Consider the following 26,607-nt stretch of genomic DNA (forward strand, 5'->3'; position numbering starts at 1 on the left):
AGTATCATCTGATCTAATATTTTTAAATGATGACATCAAACAGACATAAAATATGAAGTTATGGGCAAATATTGGTATTTTAAAGACTAAAGGGAAAAAATGTAAACAAATAAAGAACATAATCACAAAATTACACATTTTAGGCTAAATTTAGACACAAACTGAGGACAATATTTCCTGACATACAGGGTTTATTTAATTGTGTTAAAATGTAGCACGTTTAAAAAAAATACCACGATAATACCGAAAACCGTGGTAATTTTGGTCACAATAACCGTGAGGTTAAATTTTCACACCGTGACAACCCTAGGTAACACCTGATTTCATTTTCCTCTGAGATGATGGAAGAAGTTTCCACAGTTACTTAAGCTGCACCTCAGTAAAGCGCCACTGCCTGAGCTCGCCTAGGGCACCAAATGGTCCAGGACCACCCCTGTACACACACACACACACACACACACACACACACACACACACACACACACACACACACACACACACACACACACACACACACACACACACACACACAGTATGAAAGCAGATATTGTGAAGTTTTGCTTTAGCCTTTTAACATTTTGCTGACGTAGTCTCTGTTATTGTTGGTGACTTAGAGAGATACTGGGGCATTCAAGGCCCAAGGCAGCAGCCAGCCCTGAATGTTCTGATATTCATCGAACTGTTGTGGACAGTGACACATTCAGAATAACAATGGTCAAGTTGTTGACACAGCTGAGACAATGGTGATTTTAAATGAGGGGTCTCTGGAAGATCATTTGAATCATCAACATTAATGAGGTAGGATCTTAACGCCATCTAAATCAACGTAAGTGGAGCAGCATGGTCAGACCTACAAAATAATCTTTGTTCCCAGAATTATCAAAACTGACAAAACAGTGACATCATGAGGGAGGTTGTGTTTTAAATGTGGTCAGGATAGGAGCCATGCAAAATAAAAAAAAATACCAGCAAATTATGACCTATTAATTATGAAGTTTTACCTCTCATGGAGCAAGCCTGATATAGGTCCTCATGATTATATGAAGCTTGATTAATAGAAACCACATTTTAAATCAGAGAGTTTTTCAATGTTTCCCAGAAACATGTACGTTTGTGTAAACAGTGCCTGATGATGAGATGCTGGCTCAGGTTTGATTAACTAAAATTTGAGAGGCTGCACTTGTGTTGTCTTATGTAGCAGCATTTAGAGATGAGAGATGACTTGATCCATTTTGTCTCAAATTTCCTCATTTGTCTCTGCTCTTTTTCTTTAAGCATTTGTGCTAGTCTTTTTACTGAGTTGCAATAATCTTTTTAAGCCCTGAGATAAACATCTAACAAAATCCTAAACTGTAACCAACAGACAGGTGGAATGCTTTGAAGCCATAGCCTGTCATGCTGACTTTAGGAGGTGATGATGGAATCGAGTAAAGCCCTTCTAGCAGCGTGTCCATGGTAATGTGAGGATGTGCATGAGTCGACTTTCAGACATGTGAGGGCAGAGAAATAACACCTTTCGTCAAACTTTTTGACAGGTCTATTGTTCTTTGACCTTCATGACCTTTCCCACCATAAATCAAATTGGCAGGTGTGTTGTTCATTGACCTTTATGCCCTTTCCCCCGGGCCCAAATGTAGGCATGGGCAAGGAGGGGCAATGCCCCCCCAAAAAATAGTGACTGCCCCCCCAAATGCGATGATATGTAGAAATCTCAAATTTGAAAATATCTAATGAAAAAGGGTCAGAATGCTCTCTCTCTCTCTCTCCCTCCCCCTCACTCAAAGTAGCTGCTGATTGGTAGATGCATAGGGACGGTGTGACCAGCCACTGCACCTCGTTCTCTGTGTCTCACTCGCTTCACACACCTCAGACAGTCAGCAGCAGAACACAGAGACGCACTGTCGTTATCTGAGCTCAGCCACTGGTTGAAGTTTTCTTCTTCTGTCTGTCACTGGAGTTATTTGCTACTCTTTCTCAAGGTTTTAGTTTGCCTCGTTCTCTTCTTTAAATTGTTTTTGAAGTGAACCGAGTCTACATGCGCAGGTTTCTGGTTTCTAAACCGAGCCACAGTGCTAAGGCGCTAGCGGCAGAAGCCGGCTCGTCGGCTGCTGCTTCTCAACTCGCCACAACTAGTTGCACAACTATCGCAGCCCCTCCTGCTGTCCCCGTTGCTACCAACCCAGCCGTCGCTGTGGGTGACACAAGCCTGAACAGTAGCGTGCCGTCCCAACTCACCGCTCTTGTTTTCCCCAAGTGCCGTTTTGGGAAGAACAAGCGCTCATTTTGCCCTGCCTGGTATCGTGGGAGGCCATGGCTGGAATTTTCAGTAAAGCTGGATGCATGCTTTTGTTTCCCATGTTGCAAATTTGGGGGGGGGGGGATGATAGGGATTTGGCTTTCACAAAACAAGGGTTTACTATTTGGAAAACAGCACTGGAAAAGGACAAGGAATTCATAAAGCATGCATCAAGTCAATGCCACATAAAAAATGAAAAAGCCTGGTCTGAAGTGTCCCAAAAAGTGGCCACAGGGGAAACAATAGGTAATTTAAATGGACTATAAGGAAGTTTGACAGCCCAATAATAATAATCTATCATAATAATAAGACACTCAAATTTTTATTTGAGACTCGCCAAAAGGCATTGAATTCACGGATAAAAAAGATGTGGGTTCAACTTTCATTTAGGAACAATTTTTCAAGCAAGGGAAGGGAATGATCTGAGCATGCAGGACTGACCCATCATAAACCTTTGTCAGCTGTGCTGAAGAGACAGAACCAAATTATTTAATTAATTAGCTGCATGTTCTCCTGTCCTCTGTCCTCCTGTCGCAGCTGTTATTTTCGTTAAGGAGTGTGTACGTACAGCATGCGCGCCTCGTGCACGAGCCTACTATTGAAGCTGCTGTTACGCTTTTGGCCTGAGGGGGCAATGGCGAGCATAAAAATTCGAAAGTCCCAAAAGTCCCTTTAATAAGTCCCGCACAAATCGAGAAAAACAGACACGTTGTAAAAACTATTAGAGAAGTAGTTCAGTTCCTAGCAGTAAATGAACTGCCACTTCGTGGCAGTGTGGACAGCTGCAGTGATTTCTCTGCAGGACTGTTCTTAAAAATGGTTGACTACACACTGGCCAAAGACTCCAAATTTAATGAAATAAACAAACACATCCCAGAAAATGTAAAATACACCTCTCACTAGTGATGGGAATTCCGGCTCTTTTTAGAGAGCCGGTTCTTTTGGCTAAGCTCACCAAAAAGAGCCGGCTCTTTCGGCTCCCAAGTGGCTCCTCAGATTTTCTGTTGCGTAGAGTACATTTATAACCAAAATAATGCGAAACTATATGTAAAATGATTTACTTACGTACAAAAAGCAATATATCAGATATTTATCATTTCTATGGATTTAATAACTGAGCACTTTAAGAAATCTCCACTTTCCGACTGCTGGCGCTCATTTTCTCACCGTCTTTGTCGCACTCTCCTCTCTCTCGCTCGCCTTTTTCTTCCTCCTCATTCCCTCTCGTCTCCCTCCTCCCGCATGTGCTCTGCTGTGTGTCTGAGTCTGATCCTCCTTCTTCCCCGCCCCTACTGCTCTGTGTGTGGACAGTCTGGACACGCAGTTACACATGTTGACCAATCGCCTGTAGCTTTCACCAAAGCAAGAGGGGAGGGGGGAGGGGAGGGAACGGCTCCCAATGACGAGCCGGCTCCCGTCGTTCACTTCAAAGAGCCGGCTCTTAGAGCCGGTTCATTCGCAACAGACACATCACTACCTCTCACAACATACAAAATGAAATTATTGAAACACTGGCAAAAATGGTATTACATAAAAAAGATCAAAGATAATTATGACAAAGCAGATTGTGCTGGGTTTTGCATTAAAAGTGATGGAACTAAGGACAGATGCAATGTGGAGAATCAGTCAGTCATGGTTAGATTTGTCTGTAATGGCATTCCAGAGGAACACCTGATCAGTCTGCTTGACCTCAGTCAGTTATATGCTGAATTTATTACCACCCAATTTATTGAGCATCTCTCTGACTCAGGCTATAGTACAGCTGAAATTATCAGTCAGTGCTCTGATGGAGCTTCTGTCATGAGTGGGGTCAGGGGTGGGGTTCAGGCCTTACTGCAGAAGAAGATAGGGAAGGATACTCCCTACATCCACCACTACAACCACCAGCTGCACTTGGCAGTGGTCCATGCAATGCAGGCAGAGCCATGTGCAAAAACCTTTTTTGATCTTTCAGGATCTCTACACTAATTTTTCCACCGTCATTATGTTTCACAGAACTATGACGTTCCTCCCTGAAACAACTGTTGGAGATCAGGTGGACAAGCCACCATGATGTGAGCAAGTGCCTTGTGGAGAATCAGAATGCTATTATGAGTATCCTGTCAGAGGTTACAGAGGACAGAGCTGCTGCTGTTGGTATCTGTACAGAGGCATCAGGACTGTTGATGATGTTAAGGAGGCACAATTCCTTTGAAATACAAAAAATCCTCCTAAAAGTTCTGGGTTCCTTGAAGTCTGCAAATTCTATGCTGCAGGCTCATTCTGTTGACCTGTGCTGTGCTTCAGAAGTAGTCAGTGTATCTCTGCAGGCTTTGAAGCAGATGAGAGAGGAGGAAAGTGAGACATTAACCAGCACACCTGCACCAGCTTCTAAAAGACAAAAAACAAAAAAACAAGCTCACTGCTAACAGGTAGTGTTGTAATGACCACTGCGGGCCATGCAGAAGACTCCACGACTCCTAGCCAGGCTCTGAAGAGAGCTCTTCTCAACATTTTGGACATAGTCATTGTAGAGATCTGGAGAGTGAGATGGCGCTCGCGCGGGTGCACGCTGCGAGCTGCTCGTCCTCTTTAGGCACTGATACCTTGCTTTTTACTGATTTTTATTGGCGGTTTATTGGCTTTTATGCATTTTTCTTGTCGCTGATCCCTTTTTTGAATGGTGTGGATCCTCTGCTGACATATGATCGAGCTGCGCTGCTGAGGCTTCATCCTCCCGTTGATGTAGCGGGCAGCGCGCGCTGGGAACCTCACGGATGGTGCTGCTGGTTGGACTGCTCGTTTGCTCTCTCCCCCCAAGCCGTGATGTGTCGGCCCTCTGTCCGCCCCAGCTCGAGAAGGAAGCATCGGAGAAGATGAGGAAAGAGAGGTAGCCGGCGCGTGAGACGTCGGCCTGGATCCCTGAACAAGCGGCTGGCCCGATTCGGTCCAGCTTCTGATCCGGTGGTTCCGAGATGTCTCCTGGATTACTCGGCGCCCTGCCCAGGGAACTTGGCCGGCTCTGAGGGTGAACCGGCACCGCGCCACGGCCGATCGGCTCGAAGATCTCGCCAGACTGGGGTTTGCTGGGAGAATCTGCGCTCGGTTACGGGCACAGAGTTAGAGGAGACTGAGCCTGTGCGCGATCTCGGTGCTGCAGCCCCGCCGCAGACCCGCTTTGGTCTGGTCAATGCCAGGTCTGTGCTGAACAAAACTTTTATTCTTCGTGACTTTTTTATTCAGCATGACTTGGGTTTTCTCTGCATCTGTGAGTCATGGATCCCGTTTGGTGACTCAAGCGCCCTGCTGGAGCTGGTACCACCTGGCTGCTCCTGTTTTAATATCCCCAGATCACGGGGCAGAGGTGGAGGGCTGGTTGTTGTTTTTAAATCCAGCTTTCCTTGTAAACAGCTAACACCCACCATGTCATTTTCTTCCTTCGAACTATGCTTATTTGAACTTTGCATCTCCCCCGCCTGCTTGTTGTGCTGATTTGTCGCCCTCCAAAGACTGACACTAACTTCCTTAATGATTTCTGTGATCTTGTGGCAGACTGCATCCTAAAATATGATTATGTCCTATTTTTTGGTGATTTTAACATCCATATCTGCTGCCCTGACAATGTGCTTGCTAAAGGTTTTTTTTAATTTGCTTGATTCATTCAATTTAACTCAATGGGTATCGTCCCCTACTCATGCCAGTGGTCACACCCTGGACCTGGTTCTCTCCTTTCGTCTCCCTGTCATGAACCTGGTGACTTTGCCTCCTGTGTTCTCTGACCACTCTCCTATACTCTGTGATGTTACGTTGCCATGTCCTGTCCCTGTGTGTGAAACTCCAGCTACTAGGTTCAGAGCCTTGGATGCAGAAACTATTTCAAAGTTTGTGGACTGTATGTCTGTAAGGTTAGAGACCTTTAACCCTGATCCATCTAACACTGAACACTATTCACAACACTTTGATTTACTTTGTAATCAGGTCCTGGACGTGGTTGCTCCTCTCAAACTGTGCAAGTCTCGGCCTAGGAGGGAGCCTTGGCTCACTGATGTCACACGGGCTTGTAGGCGGGCGTGTAGATCCTCTGAGAGAAAGTGGAAAAAGGATGGCCTACAGGTCTCGCGTGAGTTGTTCAGAGCATCTCTGGTTGCTTATCAGGATGCTGTGAGGGCTGCCAGAGCGGCCTATTTTGCAGGCATTTGCAGCGATGAAAAGTTGAAAATGTTTCAACTTTCTGGGATCGCGTCGCTGGGTCGCCTGTGCACGACACGTGCATGAGCGCAAAATTTCACACGCAAGTTTTTCGCGTTTCGCTTGGTAGGAGGGAGACCCGCGATTATCACTTTGTCGCGCATGTCTCATTGAAAATGAATGGAGAAGAGGTGATGTCGCCTCCCGTGTGTCAAGCCCATTATTCTGGGTCCAATTCAGGGCCAGAAGGTCTAACTGGTCTGAAAATTTACAAGAAGGTAGGGACCCATGAGTTATAAAAAGCATACCAAGTTTCATGATGATAGCCCCTTCCTAAGGTGGTCAAATCATGTCACAAATATTACCGGGCATAGTGTTACTTTAAGGCTGATTTCAGATTACAGCTTTGAGGGCTTATATCTCAGCCTCTGAACATCACAGAGAGGTCAGGTCTGTTTTGTTATACTCTAAATAATAGCCTGTTTCTTATAAAATAAAGGAGTGGAGTCAAAATACTGTATGCATTGTAAATGGCACCTGTAATTAAGTTGTCGTACACCTGATATTTGCTTTATTCTGACTGCTGTTGGGAGCCACAAGGTCCAATCAGTCTGAAATTTAGACATGTTGGAGCTGTGAGGTCATAGAACTTTCAAGTTTCTAGGTTGAAGAGAACCATGTTTTTCAGCCCAAATCCTTCCTTTTTTCTGCATGTACCAAGAGGCTGTGACCTCTGACCCTTTTGAATGAGCCAGCAACTTGAAACTTGAATATGTTGGAGCTGTCAGCTATGTAAAGACACAGTAAAAGTTTCAAGTCTCTAGGTTGAAGAGAACCATGTGTTTCAGGCACGCGGGGGGCTTTGTAAATGGCGTCGCTTTGTAAATGGCAAGCAATCAGAATCCGTTGTCATAAGCGAGAAAAAAAAAGTGTCGTGTCTGATTTTGGCCAAAAAATAGACTGGGAAGCATTGCGCCAAAGAGGACCTGTTGCAGCTGATCCAAAGTGAGAAAAAACATTTCTGCTGGCGCCAGCGGAGCCACCTTTGAGTATGTGGTTTGGGGGCCAAGCACGAGTCCACCCGAGGTAGTTTGGTGGCAAAATATTTTGTGGTTCCGGAGATATAGCCCCCCAAAGCACGTGATTTTCGCAGTTTTGCAATGGTGTAACTCTAGCGCCGTGCGTGCTGTAAAAGAGGCGAGTCGATTTTTGTGCTCATACCAATGTCCCAAACCAGAGAGTGAAACATTTTTTGGGCTATGCCCCCTTGTGGGCAAACTTGGTCAGTGAGCAACGTAGCACGGTGCAACTAACAAATTATGATTTGGCATGTCCTTCTTTACAACATATGTGAATTTTGTGTCCCTACGTAGAAAAAACTATTTTTAATAATTTAAAAGCAATGGCCAAAACTCTAGGACCCAAACCAAGCCTGACTTAGATTTGAGCCCCTTTTTGGCCGCCGTTTGGCCCATGTTGGTCCGAGGCGCACCAAACATTTTTTGGTGCATTCCAGTGCTGGCCCCAACCAAAGATTTCGAATTTGTGCCGCTAACAACGTTTCAAGGGTCTGTTAGGGCCCAGAGGGCAGTTTTTCCCGCCATTTTTGCCATGTGCTTGCCAGCGTGGCATTTTTCAACCGATTTTCACCAAGCAAACACCGATTCAGCATGCCGGTGTCACCCCGAGCTAGCCCAGGCGGTTTGGTAGTCGTAACTTGTTCTGGTGGTGTTCTGGGTCAGAGGTCACAGCCTCTTGGAACATGCAGAAAAAAGGAAGGATTTGGGCTGAAAAATATGGTTCTCTTCAACCTAGAGACTTGAAACTTTTACTGTGTCTTTACATAGCTGACAGCTCCAACTTAACCAAGATTCAAGTTGCTGGCTCATTCAGAAGGGTCAGAGGTCACAGCCTCTTTGTACATGCAGAAAAAATGAAGAATTTGAGCTGAAAAACATGGTTCTCTTCAACCTTGACACTTGAAATTTTTACTGTGTGTTTCTTGATCTCACAGCTCCAACATGTGTACATGTCAGACTGATTCAACCTTGTGGCTCCCAACAGCAGTCAGAATAAATTAAAAATCAGGTGTATGACAACTTAATTACAGGTGCCATTTAAAATCCATACAGTATTTTGACTCCATTCCGATTTTACAAAAAACAGGATATTATTTAGAGTATAACAAAATGGAAGCTGAACTCTGATGTTCAGAGGCTGAGATAAAAGCACTCAAACTGTAATCTGAAATCGGCCTCAAAGTAACACTATGCCCAGTGACATTTGTGACATGATTTGACCGCTTTAGGAAGATGCTATCATCATGAAACTTGGTATGCCTTTACAACTCATTGGTCCCTACTTTCTTGTAAAAATTCAGACCAGTTAGACCTTCTGGCCCTGAATTGGACCCAGAATAATAGTAAAATTGTGCGTCAGACGACATACTTCTGGACGCCATTTAAAAACCTTACATGGTAATGACCCCATTCCTTTTGTGGAGCCAGGCTAGTATGTAGAGTTTATCAAAACAGACCTGAGCTCTCTATCTTGTTCAGAGCCTGAGCTATAGGTCCACGAGGGTGTAATCTGAATTTGGCCTTTAAGTAACATGTGGCCCGGTGACATTTAGGCATAGAAATGTGCTATCAGGATGAAACTTTGTACGCATTTATAACTGATTAGTCTCTACTTTTATGTAAAGTTTCAGACTGATCAGACATTCTGGCCCTGAACTGGACCCAGAATAATAGTAAAATTGTGCGTCAGACGACATTATTCTGGGTGCCATTTAAATGCCATACAATACTTCCACATCCTTTTGTAGAGGATACAGGCTATTATTTAGAGTCTAACAAAACAGACCTGACCTCTCTCAGATGTTCATAGCCTGAGATATAGGGCCCCAAAGGTCAAATTTGAAATCGCCTTCTAAGTGCAACTTACTATTGACATTTGGCTAATATTTTGACCACCTTAGGAATATGCTATCAGGCTGAAAGTTGGTATGCATTTATAACTCATTAGCCTCTACATTCTTGTAAAATTTCAGATTGATCAAACCTTCTGGCCATGAGTAGCAGTCAGAATAATGTGAAAATTGTGCGTCTGAACCAAGCCCCCACAATGCGGGTCAAAAATTGAAGCAAACGCGGAAATGAAATAAATTGCAGTTCCACCCTCATCCGCAGGGGGCTGGTGTCAGAAGTTAGCAAATCCTCATTGACTCCCATGTTAAAAATACCAATTTGACAGCAGAAATAAACATGTTTACAACCTGGTACCAAAACATGTTTTTGTTTAAATGATCTAGTTTACACTCATGACAACTCTGAGGGGGATGAATTTTTTTCTCACTCTTCTGTTTAAGTGTATTAAAAGCCTAAAATTCTGTATAATTAATGAGCATCAGACCCACGTGACCTCAGACCTAGCTCCGGGGAAAGGCCTCAGTCTGAGCCTCTGCCTCGCCTGAAAACTGTTCCGTCAGTTTCAGTCTCTCAACTTAGACCATTAGTTGTAGTGTTTGTGCATTATTTTTTGGATATTATTTGTGCAATTGTTGGACAAAATGACTTGCTGTGGCATTAATTGCACTAATAGAGCATCCAAGGAGTCTCCACTTAATTTTTTTCGGTAAGTAAGATTATATTGATGTATTTTAGGTCACTGCCGAGCTGAGCTTAGATTTTAACATGTACTGTTCAACTATGAAATTGAAATTTAATCGGGTAAAACCCAGTGCATTTAACATAATGCTGCACTTTAGAAAATGGGTTGAAATATAACATGGTGGAGCTGGGTTCCGACTATCGGCTTGTGGAGCTCTCAGGAGACCTCTGTTTTCCACCCGTTTCTCCCCTCCCCACAGCTTGGCGCATCTCTGTCTGATCGCTGCTCTGTCTGCTGCGCGGGCTGCCGGCTTGTGGAGCTCTCGAATGGAAACCAATGTTATCCACCCGGTTCTTCCCTCCCCGCAGCTCGGCGGATCTCTGTCTGATCGCGGCTTCTGTCTGATCGTGGCTCCTGTCTGCTGCGCGGGCTGCCGGCTTGTGGAGCTCTCAGATGGAAACCGATGTTTTCCACCCATTTCTCCCCTCCCCACAGCTCTGCGCATCTTAGATCACAGCGGCACTTGTCTGCTGTGCGGCTGCCGGCTTGTGGAGCTCTCGAGAGACCTCTGTGTTCCACCCAGTTCTCCCCAGCGGCAGCTCGTCTCAGATCGCAGCGGCACTTGTCTGCTGCGTGGGCTGCCGGCTTGTGGAGCTCTCAGATGGAAACCTTTCCACCCAGTTCTACCCAGCGGCTGCTCTGCACATCTCTGTCTGATCGCGGCTCCTGTCTGCGGCACGGGCTGCCGGCTTGTGGAGCTCTCGGATGGAAACCTTTCCACCCGGTTCTCCCCACCGGCAGCTCTGCACATCTCAGATCGCAGCAGCACTTGTCTGCTGTGTGGCTGCCAGCTTGTGGAGCTCTCAGGAGACCTCTGTGTTCCACCCGGTTTAACCCAGCGGTCAGCCCGGCCTATCTCTGACTCAGAAGCTCTGGTGTTGTGCACAGTTAACTCCTCTGTTAGCATAGCTCCCACCTCTGCGTTAGCTTTGGGTTAGCTTCAGGTTAGCTTGTAGCTAGTTCGACCGAGTGTCGTCAGTTGATCCCAGCCTTACAGCCCCACCCTCGCTCCACCCCTCTTCCCTTTTGTGGAATTGTCTGGGCTTGACGGAACCTGTGACATGATCAAAATGACGGTGGTAGCCACCTCCCATTTCTCTTCCAAAACATGCTATTGGAGTCTATGGAAACCCATTGCCCATTTATGTATATGTCGATGGTCTGAACACATAAATATACACACTTGTAATTACACAATCTGACCAGTTGGGGTGCATGACATAAACACTCCTCTGGTAGAAATACAGTCTTTTTAGGGCCATAATAATTTTACTGGATTTTACCACTAGGGGTATTATATAGTCATCCCATGTCTGTTTTAGTAAGACTCCGTATTGGGACCATGATTTTGGTCCTAACTTGTCCATCTGCCCCAATATGGAAGGTAGTTTTCCTGTCACTGGTTTCAAGAAGGGTAGAAATACAAGAACACACACACACACACACACACACACACACACACACACACACACACACACACACACACACACACACACACACACACACACACACACACGTCCCCCTTTCAGAAAAGTCTGATTCTAAAGAATTTAGAGTTACATTCAGACATGTGTCTCACCTCTCCTCTCCTACTCTCCTCTCCATAGAGACAATTGTTATCCCAGCTCACAAAGCATCAACTTAACTATTGTTCTTTAAATGCATGGTGGGGATTATCGCTAAGCAACTAACAGCATCAACCAAGCACATTTCATTTAGGTTGCCTTCGCATGTAAATGAAGGCACCCATAGCACTGCCACTTGTAAACAAAACTAGTTGTTCATTTATATCAATTTTTATCTCTCTCACACACACACACACACACACACACACACACACCCGCACGCATGCACACACACACACATACACAGAACTCCATTCATCCCCTCCCCCTCCTTTACCACACCAGCAGATAGCCACGGGGTGCTGACCAACCAGACCCCCTCACGCAAGCCACCTTTTTAATTCATTAACCATCCACTCCTTAGAGATTCTTTCTGTCCCATCTTAGCTGCATCTAGATGCATTTAGCTGATATTAAGGAAAGAAGAGAAGATGAGTTTTGATTCTAAAAAACCTCAATTTACTCTGCTAAAAACCACTTTTGAATTGCATAGTGATGAGATAGGTTTAACCTCGCAAGAGATTTTTCATAAACGGTTCGAGGAACAAATTTCAGGTACAAAACCAATCAACCATTATTTTCTGGATAGTAAAGGGGATTTTATATCTTCAGTAGACCAACATTTTGAAGAAGAAAAAGAAGAGCCAATGGACACCACTTAAACACACACACACACACACAGAAACAATGGTATCTTTGTGGTGTTTTTTAAACATTAACCTTGACCAATCGCATCATTCCTATTCAAGAATAAATTAAAAAAAGACGTATAAATGCAATGTTAAAAAACCTGTTGAACCATTATCTGGAGCGATGTCAGGTGAGTTTTACTCAGACACCACTTTCCAATGGTTTATCAATTTACCGACATCTAATCTTTTTTAGCCGCAATTGTTTTGTCTTCGGGTGAAAGTGACTGGGAGGAACTCCCTCTTTCTCAATTACCACGTACACCGCCACCACCACCCCCACCAAGTCCACAAGATGTGTTTTGTCAGCTGGACAGAGCACTAAATAAACCCAGTAAGTGATTTTTTTTATACACAATTTAATAACATCCCTTTTCAGCTGAGAAATATCTTATTTCTCAGAAGGGGAGGAAGCTAGAACAGACGAGCAAGAACGCCCCTCGCAATGATACCCCGGAAGTCAAAACTTTATCCCACCCACACCTCCACGCGGCTGTGACAAGGGGGCGGCCTCGCAGCCAGACCAGCAACCGATGACCAGCGGTCAACACGCTGCGTCGTACCGTCCTGCTGCTGCTGTGCAGAGACCCGGTAAGTGATCAAAAATAAAGTTTTTATTAAAAGATGATGATTCGTTCATACTCTCTTTTTTTCTCCTTCCAGAACAGCCATCGGTGACCGGTGATGAAGACTCCACACCTCCCCCTCTCCCCAATGCTGCCGCGCAGAGACCTCGTAAGTGATCAAAAATAAAGTGTTTAATAAAAACGTTATTAAAAGATGATGTATCGCTCATACTCCCTCTATTTATCCATCCAGAACAGCCGTCGGTGTCCAGTGACGAAGACTCCACACCTCCCCCCACCGCTGCCGTGCAGAGACCCCGTAAGTGAAATAAAGTATTTAATAAAACTTTATTAAAAGATGATTCGCTCATACGCTCTCTAATTATCCATCCAGAATTCTGTCGGAGGAGGAATCGGCGCCTCACTCGGCTTCAAAGAACAAACCGCATGAAAATGGCCTACTTGCTTCTTCAAGTCATCTACGGCCTTGTGAACATCGTGGGGGATGTCCTGTCTCAGTGAGGATTAATATGTGTGGATTAAAAGAGGGACTGTGGATTTATTTTTTTCTTCATTCATCAAGTTTATAATAGGTTTTCTTTCTTTGTATCATGAGTCATACGACTGAAAATGGTGATTCGGTTCCGGGCTGGTTTGACTTAAGTGGACTTTCAGATCTGAGTGAAGTAGAGGGTGAACTAGATGCAAATGATGAGATTTTAGATAGAATTTGAGCTTGTCAAAATCTTCCTCCTCCTCCTCCGTCCAATGAAACTATTAAATTCAGATAATTTGGTGCAGCCGGATTGGTTTGATTTAAGCGAGCTTTCAGAAATGGAAGAATTAGCTTCAAATGATGAGATTCTAGAATCTAGATCAAATTCTAGCCTGCCAAACCACTTCAAACGAGGTTGATGAAATTCTATTAAACTCGTCAGCGCCTTCTCCACAAGCTTTAGATGAAATTCTGAGGCAAATAGAACAATCATACTACCAACAGGGGGAGGGAGCGTTTATCACATGTCCTCATCCAACAAAGCTTTTAACCAGCGTGAAATTAGAGAAAGCGTCTCTTTTTCAATAAACCACGGAACCATAGACCCTGCAGATTTCTATATCAAGGTTAAGGAGTTTTTAAATAGATTTGCTGAAAGGGGAGGTCAGATGGCTTGCGCGAATGATAGGATTCAGTTTGAAATCAACACTCAGCATTCAAATCACCACATTAACTTTAATTATGACGGAGCAAATATGATGCAGAATTTTCAGCAAATATTTGACTAATTAGTTCAACCGAATGAAGCGCTAGCGGCTGAAAATGATTTTAATTTCAGATTGCAGGTGGTTAATGATCCATCCGGTACTGGGAAATGAAAAATCAATAGTATTCTTGATCAGGAATTAGTGAATAAAGAAACGTATTCATCTCATTTCACCACCGGAGTCCGATCAGGCCTTGTGTTTTGCGCTCAGCTTAGCCGGGATGTTAAACCCCGCCGCTAGAGATACGGAGTTAATGGATGTGGCAAAAAATATTCATCATCAAGCCGGGCTTTCCTTTCAAACCCCCGTTTCATTCAGCGATGTGATTCAATTTGAAAACATTGTTCAAAGAAAAATTGTGATTTTTTTTACAGAATCACATTTCTAAATTTGAATCAGATTTTAACGACCGTTCGAATCCATTGTTTCTTTTGCTTTAGAATCATCACTATTATGGCATAAAAAATATTAAAGGTTTTTTAGGCACTAAATATTTCTGCTCTTGGTGTTTTGACACCTATCAGAGAATGAGTGGGCATCGTTGTGCATGGTTTTGCAATGTGTGCAATAGTGATTTTTGCAAACGAAGCGAGACATCGCTCATTAAATGTTCTGATTGTAATCATATATGTCAAAATTTAATTTGTTTTCAAAAACACAAAACATCTGTACACAGACCTCAGGCGGACAGGAATGTTTCTCCTTGCGAATTGCTTAAAAAATGTTTGAGTTGTAAACATGTTCATTATGTAGCTTTGGGTAAAGACAGTTCAGACCGTGTTTGTCCTACATTAAAATGTGGCATATGCAAACCACTGGTGGTTAAAGGTCATCAGTGTTTTATTCAGCTTGAAACAAAGGATGAAAGATTAATGGAAAAAGTCATTTATTATGTTACTGAAACATTTTTGGATCAGAATAGTGTGCATACACCTTTTTTGATCCGTGCAAAATCCGAATCAGGCAAGATTTGGGAAAAATATGGAGTAGAATGCATTCAAGATTTTATTATGCAGATGATGGCCTAAATTCAGCAATTATACATTTATTGCACACAATGCCAGAGAGTTCGACGCCTATTTAATCCTGAGAGCCAAGATACAATAAAAAATTGCACCCAAAAATATTCTTATGCAAGGCTGTAAGATCCTGAGTTTTTCTGATCCAGATTTTGGTTTAAGGTTTATAGATTCATTAAGTTTTCTCATGACAAAACTAGCCAATCTCCCTGAGGTGTTAGGTTTTGCAGATAAAGCTAAAGGCTATTTTCCTCACCGCTTTTCATCGCTTGAGCATCTGAATTACATAGAGCCTTATCCAGCTGTCAACAATTTCAGCTTTGATCAAATGTCTCCGGAGCAGAAAAATACATTCTTAGAATGGTACATGGAAGTGACTAACCATCAGCTTTTTTATTTTAAGAAGGAAGCAGTGTTTTACTGCAGGATGATGTGGAATTTCTATGTAAGGCCTGTGGAATTTTCAGAGACGAGTTTTTTAATGAAACAGGGGTCGATCCTATTAATTCAGTCACCATAGCATCGGCTTGCATGCGTGTGTTTAGAGCTAATTTTCTAAAACCAGACACGTTGGCAATCCCTTGCCCGCTCAATTATCGCACTCAACAAAAACCATATTCAGTAGTGAGTATCGTGTGGTTAGAATGGCTTTCACGTTGTCAAAATGTAGAGATTCAACACGCTTAGAAACTTTCAGGGGAGAGAATAATAGGAGAGTTTTGTCTCGATGGATATGCTGTGATTTCAGGCGTTGAACACGCTTTTGAGTTTTTAGGGTGTTTTTTTCACGGCTGTCCAAAATGTTTCCTGCCGTCTGCAATGTATCCTTTGAGAAAAATCAGTTTTGGTGAAATTTATGACAAAACCGTTGAAAAACTGCACATGCTGGAAACTGTGCATCGATTAAAAGTGACTGTGATGTGGGAGCACAAATGGAATGAGATGATGAAAACAATCCTGAGGTGAAACAGTTTCTCCAGCAATTTGAACCCCCACCAGCACCTCTATCACCCCGGGAGGCTCTGTTCGGAGGGAGGACATGCCCTGTGCGACTCAGAGATTCGGCTCAGAGTGATGAAAAGATCAAATACGTCGACTTTACAAGTCTGTACCCTTACGTGAATGCCACGCAAAATTATCCCATTGGTCGTCCACAAATCCATGTGAAAAATTTCAGAGATCCAAAAAGCTATTACGGTTTCATTAAAGTTGTTGTTTCGCTACCTTGAAAACTGTTTTTCCCTTGTTCTACCTTTTAAAACATCAAAAGGTAAACTGGTTTTTACCCTCTGTCGCACCTGTGCTGAGCTGAATAATCAGACTGACTCTTGCAGGCACAGCTCATCTCAGAGAGCTCTAACAGGTGTGTGGGTCAGTGTGGAATCCAATGTGAGAGAGTATAAGGACCCACCTTTCGTCAAACTGTTTGACAGGTCTATTGTTCTTTGACCTCATGACCTTGCCCCCCCCCCCTCCTTAGCATAAATTAAATTGACAGGCGTATTGTTCATTGACCCGATGACCTTGGCCCCCCTTCCCTAGCCTAAATCAAATTGACAGGCGTATTGTTCATTGACCTAGTCCCCCTGCCTTAGCCTAAATCATATTGTCAGTAGTCTGTTTTGTGAAGATCTATATGAAAAGAAATTGACTGAGTGTAATGGTGCATGAAGTTTCCTTTTGTGAATCATTTTAGTTACGCTTGATAACTGTTTTTTGTTAGCCCCGCAGTTCCCACAGCCCATCCCTTTCATACCCTGATCGCCTCTTTAAAAGCTCAGATTCATTTCAAGGGTCAGACTGAGATCATGTCAGAATGGTGAAAAGCCAAAGAAATACCTCTAAGAAAATGATGAAGCAAGAGTCGTCTATCCAAAAGGTGAAGGAAGTGAAGGAAGAGGAGATGGATGAAGCACCATCCCAAGAGGAGAATGAAGAAGTGTTTACATCCGATGCTTCAACTTCAACCCAAAAGGTGAAAGAAGAGAGTGTGGATATGCTGTCGCCGCTATCACAAACCTTGCTTTGTGAAAAATCCATCCAGAAACAGCTCAGTAATTTAACATCTCAGATATGATCGTACAGAATAGTTAATCACAAGGAACTAAGACACATAACCTAGATTCACATGCATGTCTCGAAAACGGTCCACACACACACACGCTCAGCTGTAATATAATTCTTTGTAGTGTTTTTAAACATTACCCCTGACCAATCGCACCATTTCTATTCAAGATTTTTTTAAACGACGGTATATAAATATAGAACGCATTTTGGAGTCCTGATTCTGTGAAGCTACCAAGATGACAGGTGAGTTTTTTACTCAGGCTCCGCTTTTTTTTTTGGTCTAGCAACATCTAATTTTTATTTTTTTATTTTTAGATGCAATCGTTATTTCGTCGGAGAGCGAGGGGGAGGAACTTCCTATTTCACAATTATCACGTACACCGCCTAGAGCCCCACCACTATGGAACTAGGATTGGGACAATATTCGGCGTAACTTGTACCAAGTTTTGTAACTTCGAACATGTTTCATCACATGTAACTTTGGATTCGTAACTTGTAACTCTCAATTCGTACTTGTATTCTTGTTTTGTAACTGGAACATTGTATTTTGTACATGTATTTTTTATTTTGTAAAATTAAACATTCATTCAGAAACATGAAACTTTTGTTTTGTAACTAGCAGACTTCCAAATTGAAAAAAAAAATCAAGGTACAAGTTTGAAATCAAAACTCTCAAAACACACATTTCATTCTACAGGTACAAACTTCAAATCCTACAGTGTTACAGATCTTTTTGTCTTGATTCTAGCGTCAGTGGGAGGAACTTGGGTGGAACCAATGAGAGCACGAGTCTTGGCTACCAATCACGTTTCTCGAATTCCTGTCCAATCATTGGGAGAGGAGGGCAGGGTTTTGTCAGAGCTGCAGAGAGTTATGACACTCCAATAGACTCCTATGGAATGGGGAAGTCACGTGATTCATGTTTCGAATAGTTCCAAACAGCCCCGCTGCTGCATTGACTGCAGTTTATTTCCGGTGTTTCGGAAGGATTTTCTCCGGTAAGTTGATGAAATGTCATCATTTTGTTGCATTGTGAAGCGTTAGCTAACCGCTTCATTGTCTCCTCACAGAACAAGGCTATCCCAGCATGCTTTGCGCGCCGGCTGTGGATTTTCAACAGGCAGAGAAAATGGGGAGAGCTACGAAGTTTTAAACATGTTTGTCAAAAACTAGCCGTAGAAATGGACTGCTTTAGTCATTTAAAAACACTCTGACTGCTTCAAAGGGGAGGCCAAGAACGGTACACGTTATCACTCATATTTCAACATTATTGTCATCAATGTGGTAACTGCACAAATGAGACTTAATAGAGAACACAAACAGAAACAGTCTTTAGGTCAAGCACTTATCTGAAAATATGAGAGGGACATCAAAACTTTGTGCAAGGCATTCTGGGAAATTTGGTTTAACCACTAAACCATGGGTGCTGAAATTAAAATCTGGGACAAAGTCGCGGGTCAAATTTAATATCTTTTGAAAAAGTGATGGCAAATTTACACATTTTCTTTATCAACATATATGCAATTTTGAAACTTTTAATTTGGAAACAAACATATTTCTGCATTAACACTGAATGTGGAATAACCAAATTACACACGAGCAAGTCAGTTTTAAATAAAAGGCATCAGTGGTATTCATTACTTGTGGTATATTCAGCATTTTATAAATCTATTCAGTATTTGTGTTTTCTTGTTTATTCATTTTTCTTATTTTTTATTCTCCTTTTTTTCTCCTGTAATACGTGTCATCGCTGCTGTGACGTCTAGCTTTACCCACTGAGGAACAATAAAGGGATTTTCTATTCTATTCATCTATCTGCAGCCTTTCCACTTCCTGTTTACTGTAGGTTAAATCTTTTCTCACGGTCCAACAACAAAATAAAAATATCATTTTATCTTAAATGAAAATGCAACATCTCACCTGTTAACTTTCATGTTTTGGAGCAGAAAAAGAGCATAAAACCAACATATTTAAAGCTCAGTTTGCTCCACTGGTTTACTGTGATGCTCACCTGTTCCAGCCAGATACCTGCATCATGGGGTTGATCTGAGCTGAGGAGGAGACTCCTGTTGTTTTGTTCATCTTCATCATAATAATGACAACATTAGATGACAACAGGTGCTCACATAGGTTTGTGCTGCTGAACATGTCTGAGCAGCTTGACCACGTTGTTGTGTGTCGGGGAGGAAAAATAAAAACGACAGCAGCCACAGAATCATGCTGGTATGAGCGTGTCGCTGCTCGCTGGAGTTATATCAGCTCTGTCTGGACGTTAGTTGGAAAACTTTCTCTTTCAGTCATGAACACATTACTGAGCGGTTAAAATCTCCGTTTCTGGGCTTCAGCATCGGCAAATAGCTGAGTAAACTTGGCGCTGAGTGAGAGGAGTGTTTGTCTGGGGCCTTGTATCTGACACGTGCACTAAACTGCACTAAACTGTAACTTGCTACAAACTTTTGCACCACAAACAGGTGTTTTCTAAAGGAGGGCTTCTAAATCATTTCCTAAGCATTTATTCATTTCCTATCCACTTACAAAAACTACCCCAGTTGCACAGACCTAAAACAATTCCCTATCAGGTTGCAGAAGAGATGTATGAAGGAGCACTGTGATATTACTGAGCGCTAGTCAAGAAAAAAACGTATACATTGTAAAAGATAGTCATATATTTAACAGTGATTGCCATGATCTCATGCAATAAGACGCAGCGTTCTCAAGCACAAACTGCTTTATTCTTGTCAAGTCACAGCAACGTGTCCACATACAATTTTAACCAAGAAAAAGAACCCTACACCTGTGTTCTAGCAACCTCTAGTGGCTCCCCCTATGGTAGCCTTACTAGGACACATAAACAGGTTTCACAACATCTCCCCCTCTAACAAAGGTACTTTAAACATAAAACAGTGTTGTCAGAACGCAGGACCTCACAGGGGTAGACTACCCTCTGCCCTTAGAACATAGAAAGAAGATAGCCCTCAGTCTCTGACTCTGAGAGGCAATTTAATCTCCCGCCCCCTGGAAGTCACCCTCACAGGTGTGGTAGGGCGGAAAGGAGACCCCGGGACAGGGACTGGCAATGCCTGCCCTACTGTTGATTCTTGGGCAGCAACTGCCCCTTTTGTTGGAGTAGTCAGTGTAGCTGGAACCGTGCTCTGCTGCTGCTCCTCAGGATCCTTGGTGCCTGGGACAGGCTGAAGGTGTCGTCTATTGCGGCGAGTCACGTTCCCATTCGCCATCTCCACCAAGTAGGATCTCGGCTCTTTGGACCTACAGATGACCCTTGCTGGAGTCGTCCACCCCTTTTCCCCATCAAGCTTCATTACAACATCCTGGCCTGGGGGAAGCTCAGGAAGTGGATGAGCTGAATGTCTACGGTTGTAGAAGAATCTGTAAGAAGTCCTTAGCTGCAGCATCCCTTTGGCACACCGTGTCCCTATTGACCGGACAGGGCAGCAATGACTTGTCAAGTACTGGGACGGTGGTGCGGATTTGATGTCCTGTCATAAGTTGAGCTGGGCTTGCACCGGTTGCTGCAATTGGTGTAGAACGGTAACTCATTAAGGCTAAGCAGGGGTCAGGCTGTTTGAGAATGTACTTGGCCGTTTGGACAGCTCTTTCAGCAGCCCCATTTGACTGGGGGTAATGAGGGCTCGATGTAGTGTGGGTGAAGCCATAACTCAGTTTGAAGTCTTGGAACTCTGATGATGTGAACTGCGTCCCATTATCACTGACCAGTTCTAACGGGTGCCCCATGTAACAAACATATGTTTCAGCTTGTTAATGACCTGTCTGCTGGTTGTTGTGGTGAGGGAAGCAATCTCAATGTTTCTTGAAAAATGGTCAACGACGACAAGAAAGTTCTTACCCTCGAGCTCACATAGATCAGCTGCAATCTTTTGCCAGGGGCCATTGGGCAGAGGAGTAGTCACGAGGGGCTCCCATCGCTGTGTAGGCCTGTGCTCTCTACAAAAGATGCATGACCTCACCTTGTGCGTTATTTGAAGTCCAATGTTGGGCCACCACACTGTTGATCTTGCGCGCTCCCTACGTTTAGTTAGTCCTTGGTGGCCTTCATGTAGTTGGTCAAGGACATTGGGTCTGAGTGCTGTGGGAATTACAATGCGATCGTGGTAGAGCACTAGACGATCGGATTCTGAAAGGTGGCTTTTGGCTGCATACAAGCCTTGCAGTGGTGAGCTCTTTGCCATCCTCTGAGGCCACCCTTGTCTGATGAAGATGATCGCTTTTTGAAGCTCTGGGTCCCTCCATGTAGCTCTACGGATTTCCTCCAACTTCTGTGACTTGATAGGTTTGCTTGTCACTACGTTGCACACATATGCCTTGACCTGGCTGTCTGCCTCAGACGGGTAGCATGCGTGCAGTGGATGTCTGGAGAGCGCGTCTGCCACCACTAACTGTTTACCGGGAACATGCTCAGCAGTGACATTGAATCGCATCAGCAGTCTCTGACATCTCAGTGGCGTTTTATCGAGGTCATATGAGTTGATCAAAGGCACCAAGGGCTTATGATCAGTTTGTAGACTTACATGACCCATGCCTTGGATGTAGCGGGCAAACCGTTCGCAGGCCCAGACAGATGCTAAACACTCTTTTTCGATCTGCAAATATCTTTTCTCCACGTCTGTGAGCGTGCGAGAACAAAAAGCAACTGGCCGTAACTCCCCCTCATGGTCCTGTAACAGTGCAGCACCCAGGCCATAGCTGCTGGCGTCCGCACTAACAACTGTTTATCGGCCTGCATCATAAAAACAAAGCACTGGTGCAGCCACGAGCATTGCTTTTGCTTTGTTGAATGCTTGCTCCTGAGGCTCGCCCCACGCCCATACAGTCTCTTTCTTGAGAAGATTGGAGAGGGGGTGCAGCACAGTGGACAGGCCCGGCAGGAATTTTCCAACATAGTTTATTAATCCGAGTACCTGCCTGAGTTGTTCTATATTGGTGGGGCTGGGCATCCTAGCAATAGCCTCCACCTTGCCGTCATCGGGTTTCACACCATCCACACTGATGATGTGACCGAAGAATTGTAGTTCACTCTTTCCGAAGTGGCACTTGGACCTGTTAAGCTTAAGGCCTGATGCTTTGATTGTCTGTAATACTGCATCTAAGCGTTGGTCATGCTCATCTTTGTTAGCCCCGAAAACCAGTATGTCGTCCATCACGACGACGGTCCCCTCGAGGCCCTTGAGCAAGGTGCTCATGAGCCGCTGGAAGATCTCGGGTGCTGAAGTTATGCCAAATGGCAGGCGTCTGAAGCAAAACCTGTCCATGGGAGTTATAAACGTGGTTAACCTTTGGCAGCTGGGGTCCAGTGGTATTTGCCAAAACCCACTAGAGGCATCCAACGTGGAGAAAACTTTAGCCCCTGCTAACTTGGGAGTGATGTCATCCAATGTGGGCAAAATGTAACGTTCACGCTTTACTCCCTTATTCAGACGTTTTAAGTCCACACACACTCTGACCTCATCCTTGTTGCGCTTTGGAGCAGACACCATTGGTGAACACCAGTCTGTTGGCTCGGTGACTTCCTCAATGATGCCAAGTTTGAGCAACTAGTCCCATGCACTTTGCCACCGTCTTTCCCAGTAGGTTACTTGCGTATTGCCCTCTTATAACTGTGATCCAGTACTGGTACATTTGGCCTTTGTACACTGTAGTAGCAAGGAATTTACCCATGCACCTGACTTTTCCGCCAGGGCTGTACACTGTTGGCTTACACTGGACAAGGTTGGGTCTCTGCTGGAGCTTATTAAAGGTCGTTTCTGCCATAACAGTGGTGTCTGCGCCCGTATCAATCTTGAAATCAACTGGATTGCCATTTACCAGCAGCTCAATGTCCAAGTCGGCATCTGAAGCTGACTCCTCAATGACTGTAGTTTTTTGCTCAGTAGTTTTTTTTTTCAGTCACTGCTCCCAGGAAAAGCTCCCATATGAAGAATGAATCCTCATATGCATCCTCTACAGTATCAGCCCTGACCTCTTTTAGCATTTTGGTTTTGCATACAACTTCAAAGTGTCCTAACTTATTGCACTTTCTGCATCTTTTATTGCGGGCTGGGCAGTTTTCTCTTTTGTCATGCACTCTGTTGCATCTTTGGCACTTTGGTTTACTTTCACTAGATCGTTGCTCACGTACCTGACGAGGTTGGTAGTTACTCCTTCTCGCGCTGTTATAATGCCTGTTTCACCTCACTCACAGTGCTTTCCACATGCTCCGCACTTTGCTGTTTGACTTGTTCACTCTGGCGTGCCAGCTGAATGGCTCTATCCAGAGTTAAGTCCGCCTCGAGCTGCAGTTTTTGTGAAACATCTTTGTCAATTAATCCAATAACGATGCGGTCCCGGATCTGCTCGTCTTTACTGCCGCCGAACTCGCAGTGCTGCGCGAGTTCATACAGGCTCCGCACGAAAGCCTCGACCATCTCCCCGGCCCTCTGGCTCCGTTTGTGAAAACAGGCGCGGTCGTGGATAACGTTTCTCTTCAGGACTAAGTGCTCGTCAAACTTCTGTATAACCAGATCATACTCAAACTGCGGACTTGGCCTGGCCTCTGTAGCAGCAGGAAACACAAATGAGCCATATATTGGTTCGGCATCTCTCCCCATAGAGTAAAGAAGCGAGTTCACCTGCACTTCGCCGCTCTCCGTCCCTAGCTTGGACGCCACTCGAAAACGGGAGAATCTCTGCCGCCATATCGGCCACTCTGCCGGCTGTGTAAAGTCGAATGGCTCCGGAGGTCCAAATTTAGCCATTTCTCCGTGTAACTCGGCATGAAGTCTTCACTTCTGACACCATGTCATGATCTCATGCAATAAGACGCAGCGTTCTCAAGCACAAACCGCTTTATTCTTGTCAAGTCACAGCAACGTGTCCACATACAATTTTAACCAAGAAAAAGAACCCTACACCTGTGTTCTAGCGACCTCTAGTGGCTCCCCCTATGGTAGCATTACTAGGACACATAAACAGGTTTCACAACAGTGATAAACCGTAAAACCATGACAGGAAAAACCCATCAACTATGAAACTATTGATTTTACGTTAAGTTACCATATATGCACTAATTGGTGAAAACTGTAATTTGTACATGTTTTCTTTGTAAAAAATACATAATTCTACTGTAAAGCACTCTTGCATAGTTTTTTAAAGAAAAATTTCCTTTAAGTTTAGAATGGTGATTTATTTATTTATTTTTTTGAGTGTCACCTCACATAATTATTGTGTAAAAAAGTCAGCCCTCATTTTAGGATAGGCAATTAAAAAATGTTTTCCCCAGCTGTAGACATTTAGAATCGGTCCCCTACCTTGAGAGGTTTATGACTGCGAGGGGCCACCTCCTTCTTCCCCAGAGCTACAGGCTCCTGGTTGGCTGCTGTAAGCTGATGCCTTTGGAACACCAAAGCCTCCTTAAACTCTTCCTGCGTCTTCGTTTCCAGCAGCTTCTGTCTGAAGGAGATGTCAGAGAAGAGGGAGGCAAATGTCCTGCCCAGCTCCATCGCTGTCTTGGTACTTTTCTGTAAAAGACAAAGATGCAAAATCTTGTAGATACAAACTGCATCTAGACATGTTTTCTGTATTAAACAGAGACAGGATGAAGTGATTAGAACATTATAACCCCACATGTGTCTCAAACCAAAATAGGGTGATGGTAATGTTGGACTGAGTAAATGCCAGCGAAGCTTCATCAGCCAGGTGGTGGTCCAAACATAGTCAGGCTCGACGTGCTCATGCAGCTGCAGTAAACAACACAACTGAAACCTTTAAGCTTTTCGACACTGGTAACCGAAATTTAGAAATGAGCCGAAAAAGCCGAGAGAACAGATTCTGATGGATATAAAGACTATCTGTAGGAACATGATTGTATTTGTTCAATTATGAGGCAGCCTTAAAGGAACAAACGTGTCTAAATCCACAGATTAAATTCTCATCCACTACATGCTCTGAGCTGTCACGTAGATCGCTGCTCTGGTATCTATAATGAAGTTAGAGCAGACACAGTGGGTTTAACACCAGCCAAGAACACTTCGTTAGCTAGTAGCTCTGTAATATTTTAGCCCTGTTAGCCAAACACTTTGTCATGCCTGAGACGCTTTCTTTATTACTTTGTTATTCTTAAAAGGAGAGTTGACCCTGCCAATGATTTGAACACCTAACTGAGGTAGTAACAGATTCAAAGTAGCTGACATGTGCAAGGGTAAGTTGTCATAGTGACACAAGGGTGGGAGTTAAGCCTAGTTTAGACCTCCTTCAGCTCAGATGCTCAAGTATTGATGGAGAAATGTTCCTTTTCTAGTTCTCCGTTGGTGTGTCAGCTTTCCACCAGGACAGCAGAGGGCATGGCACCTTTTCTGGGGTTTCCTGCCATCTTTGCAGTCACATCTCTAATGTGTTCATGTTGTGTTTAAAAACAAGGCAGTTTGGCTTGCACCCCCAGTATCCATTTGTAGAACCAAAAGCAAAAGCTATCTCCTTGCTGTGCGTTTGTCTTTCTAACACCTTAATCTAACATCTCCCCAGCCTTCCTTAGTGTCTACAGGAGCAATTCATCCCTAAATTAGACAAATCAACTGTGTTCATTATCTAAAACATACAGGAAACGTGCTGCAGCCAGAGTGCAGCACCAGGTATGTGAGCTACAGCTATGTATCTCTGCACCAACGCAGACGGAGAAGTATAAACCATGCTTTAGAGTTACGTCTTCTTCGGGGTTGCGAACGAGTCTCTGCTTCAAGTGGAGGGGTTTAAGTATCTTGGTGTCTTGTTCTAGAACAGTATGGAGCAGGAGACCGACAATCGGATCAAGGTTTCTTCTCCAGGAAAGGGAGTGTTACTCCAGCCTGTTGTGATGACGAGTCAAAAGCTTTTAATTTACTGGTCCCTCTACATTTCAGCTCTAGCCTATGGCCACAAGATGTGGATCATGACTGACAGAACGAGACGTCGGATACAAATGACCGAAAGACGTTGTTGGGAGGCCAGGCTGGGCTTCAGACATACGGCATCTGGTGGGATCTTCTCCTCTGCCAGAAGGCGTAGTGCCATTGTTGGAACTTCAGGGCAAATTCTGGGAGTGTCGTGTGCCGGGGTGAGTACTCCTCTCATTGTTTCCATCTTTGAGCTGCTGTGTTTCAGGAGAGGGAGGCTCCAGCTGCAGCTCATTGACAATCAGCGGGTCCAGCTATAAGAGGAGGAGGAGAACACAACTCGACGCCAGATGATTAACTA

General features: G+C 44.0%; 1 protein-coding gene across 7 annotated transcripts in view; it reads right to left on the reverse strand.

The window, feature by feature from the left end:
* slc4a11 (solute carrier family 4 member 11) overlaps positions 1-26,607 on the reverse strand; it is a 337,506-nt gene that overhangs the window by 62,377 nt on the left and 248,522 nt on the right. For all 7 annotated transcript variants that reach the window (XM_054741997.2, XM_054741995.2, XM_054742000.2 and 4 more), the window contains one exon: positions 24,687-24,896. In XM_054741997.2, the coding sequence (XP_054597972.2) occupies positions 24,687-24,896 (210 nt within the window). The remainder of the gene's footprint in view (positions 1-24,686; positions 24,897-26,607) is intronic.

This window comes from Nothobranchius furzeri, chromosome 18 (assembly GCF_043380555.1).
Source record: "Nothobranchius furzeri strain GRZ-AD chromosome 18, NfurGRZ-RIMD1, whole genome shotgun sequence".
NCBI lineage: Eukaryota > Metazoa > Chordata > Actinopteri > Cyprinodontiformes > Nothobranchiidae > Nothobranchius > Nothobranchius furzeri.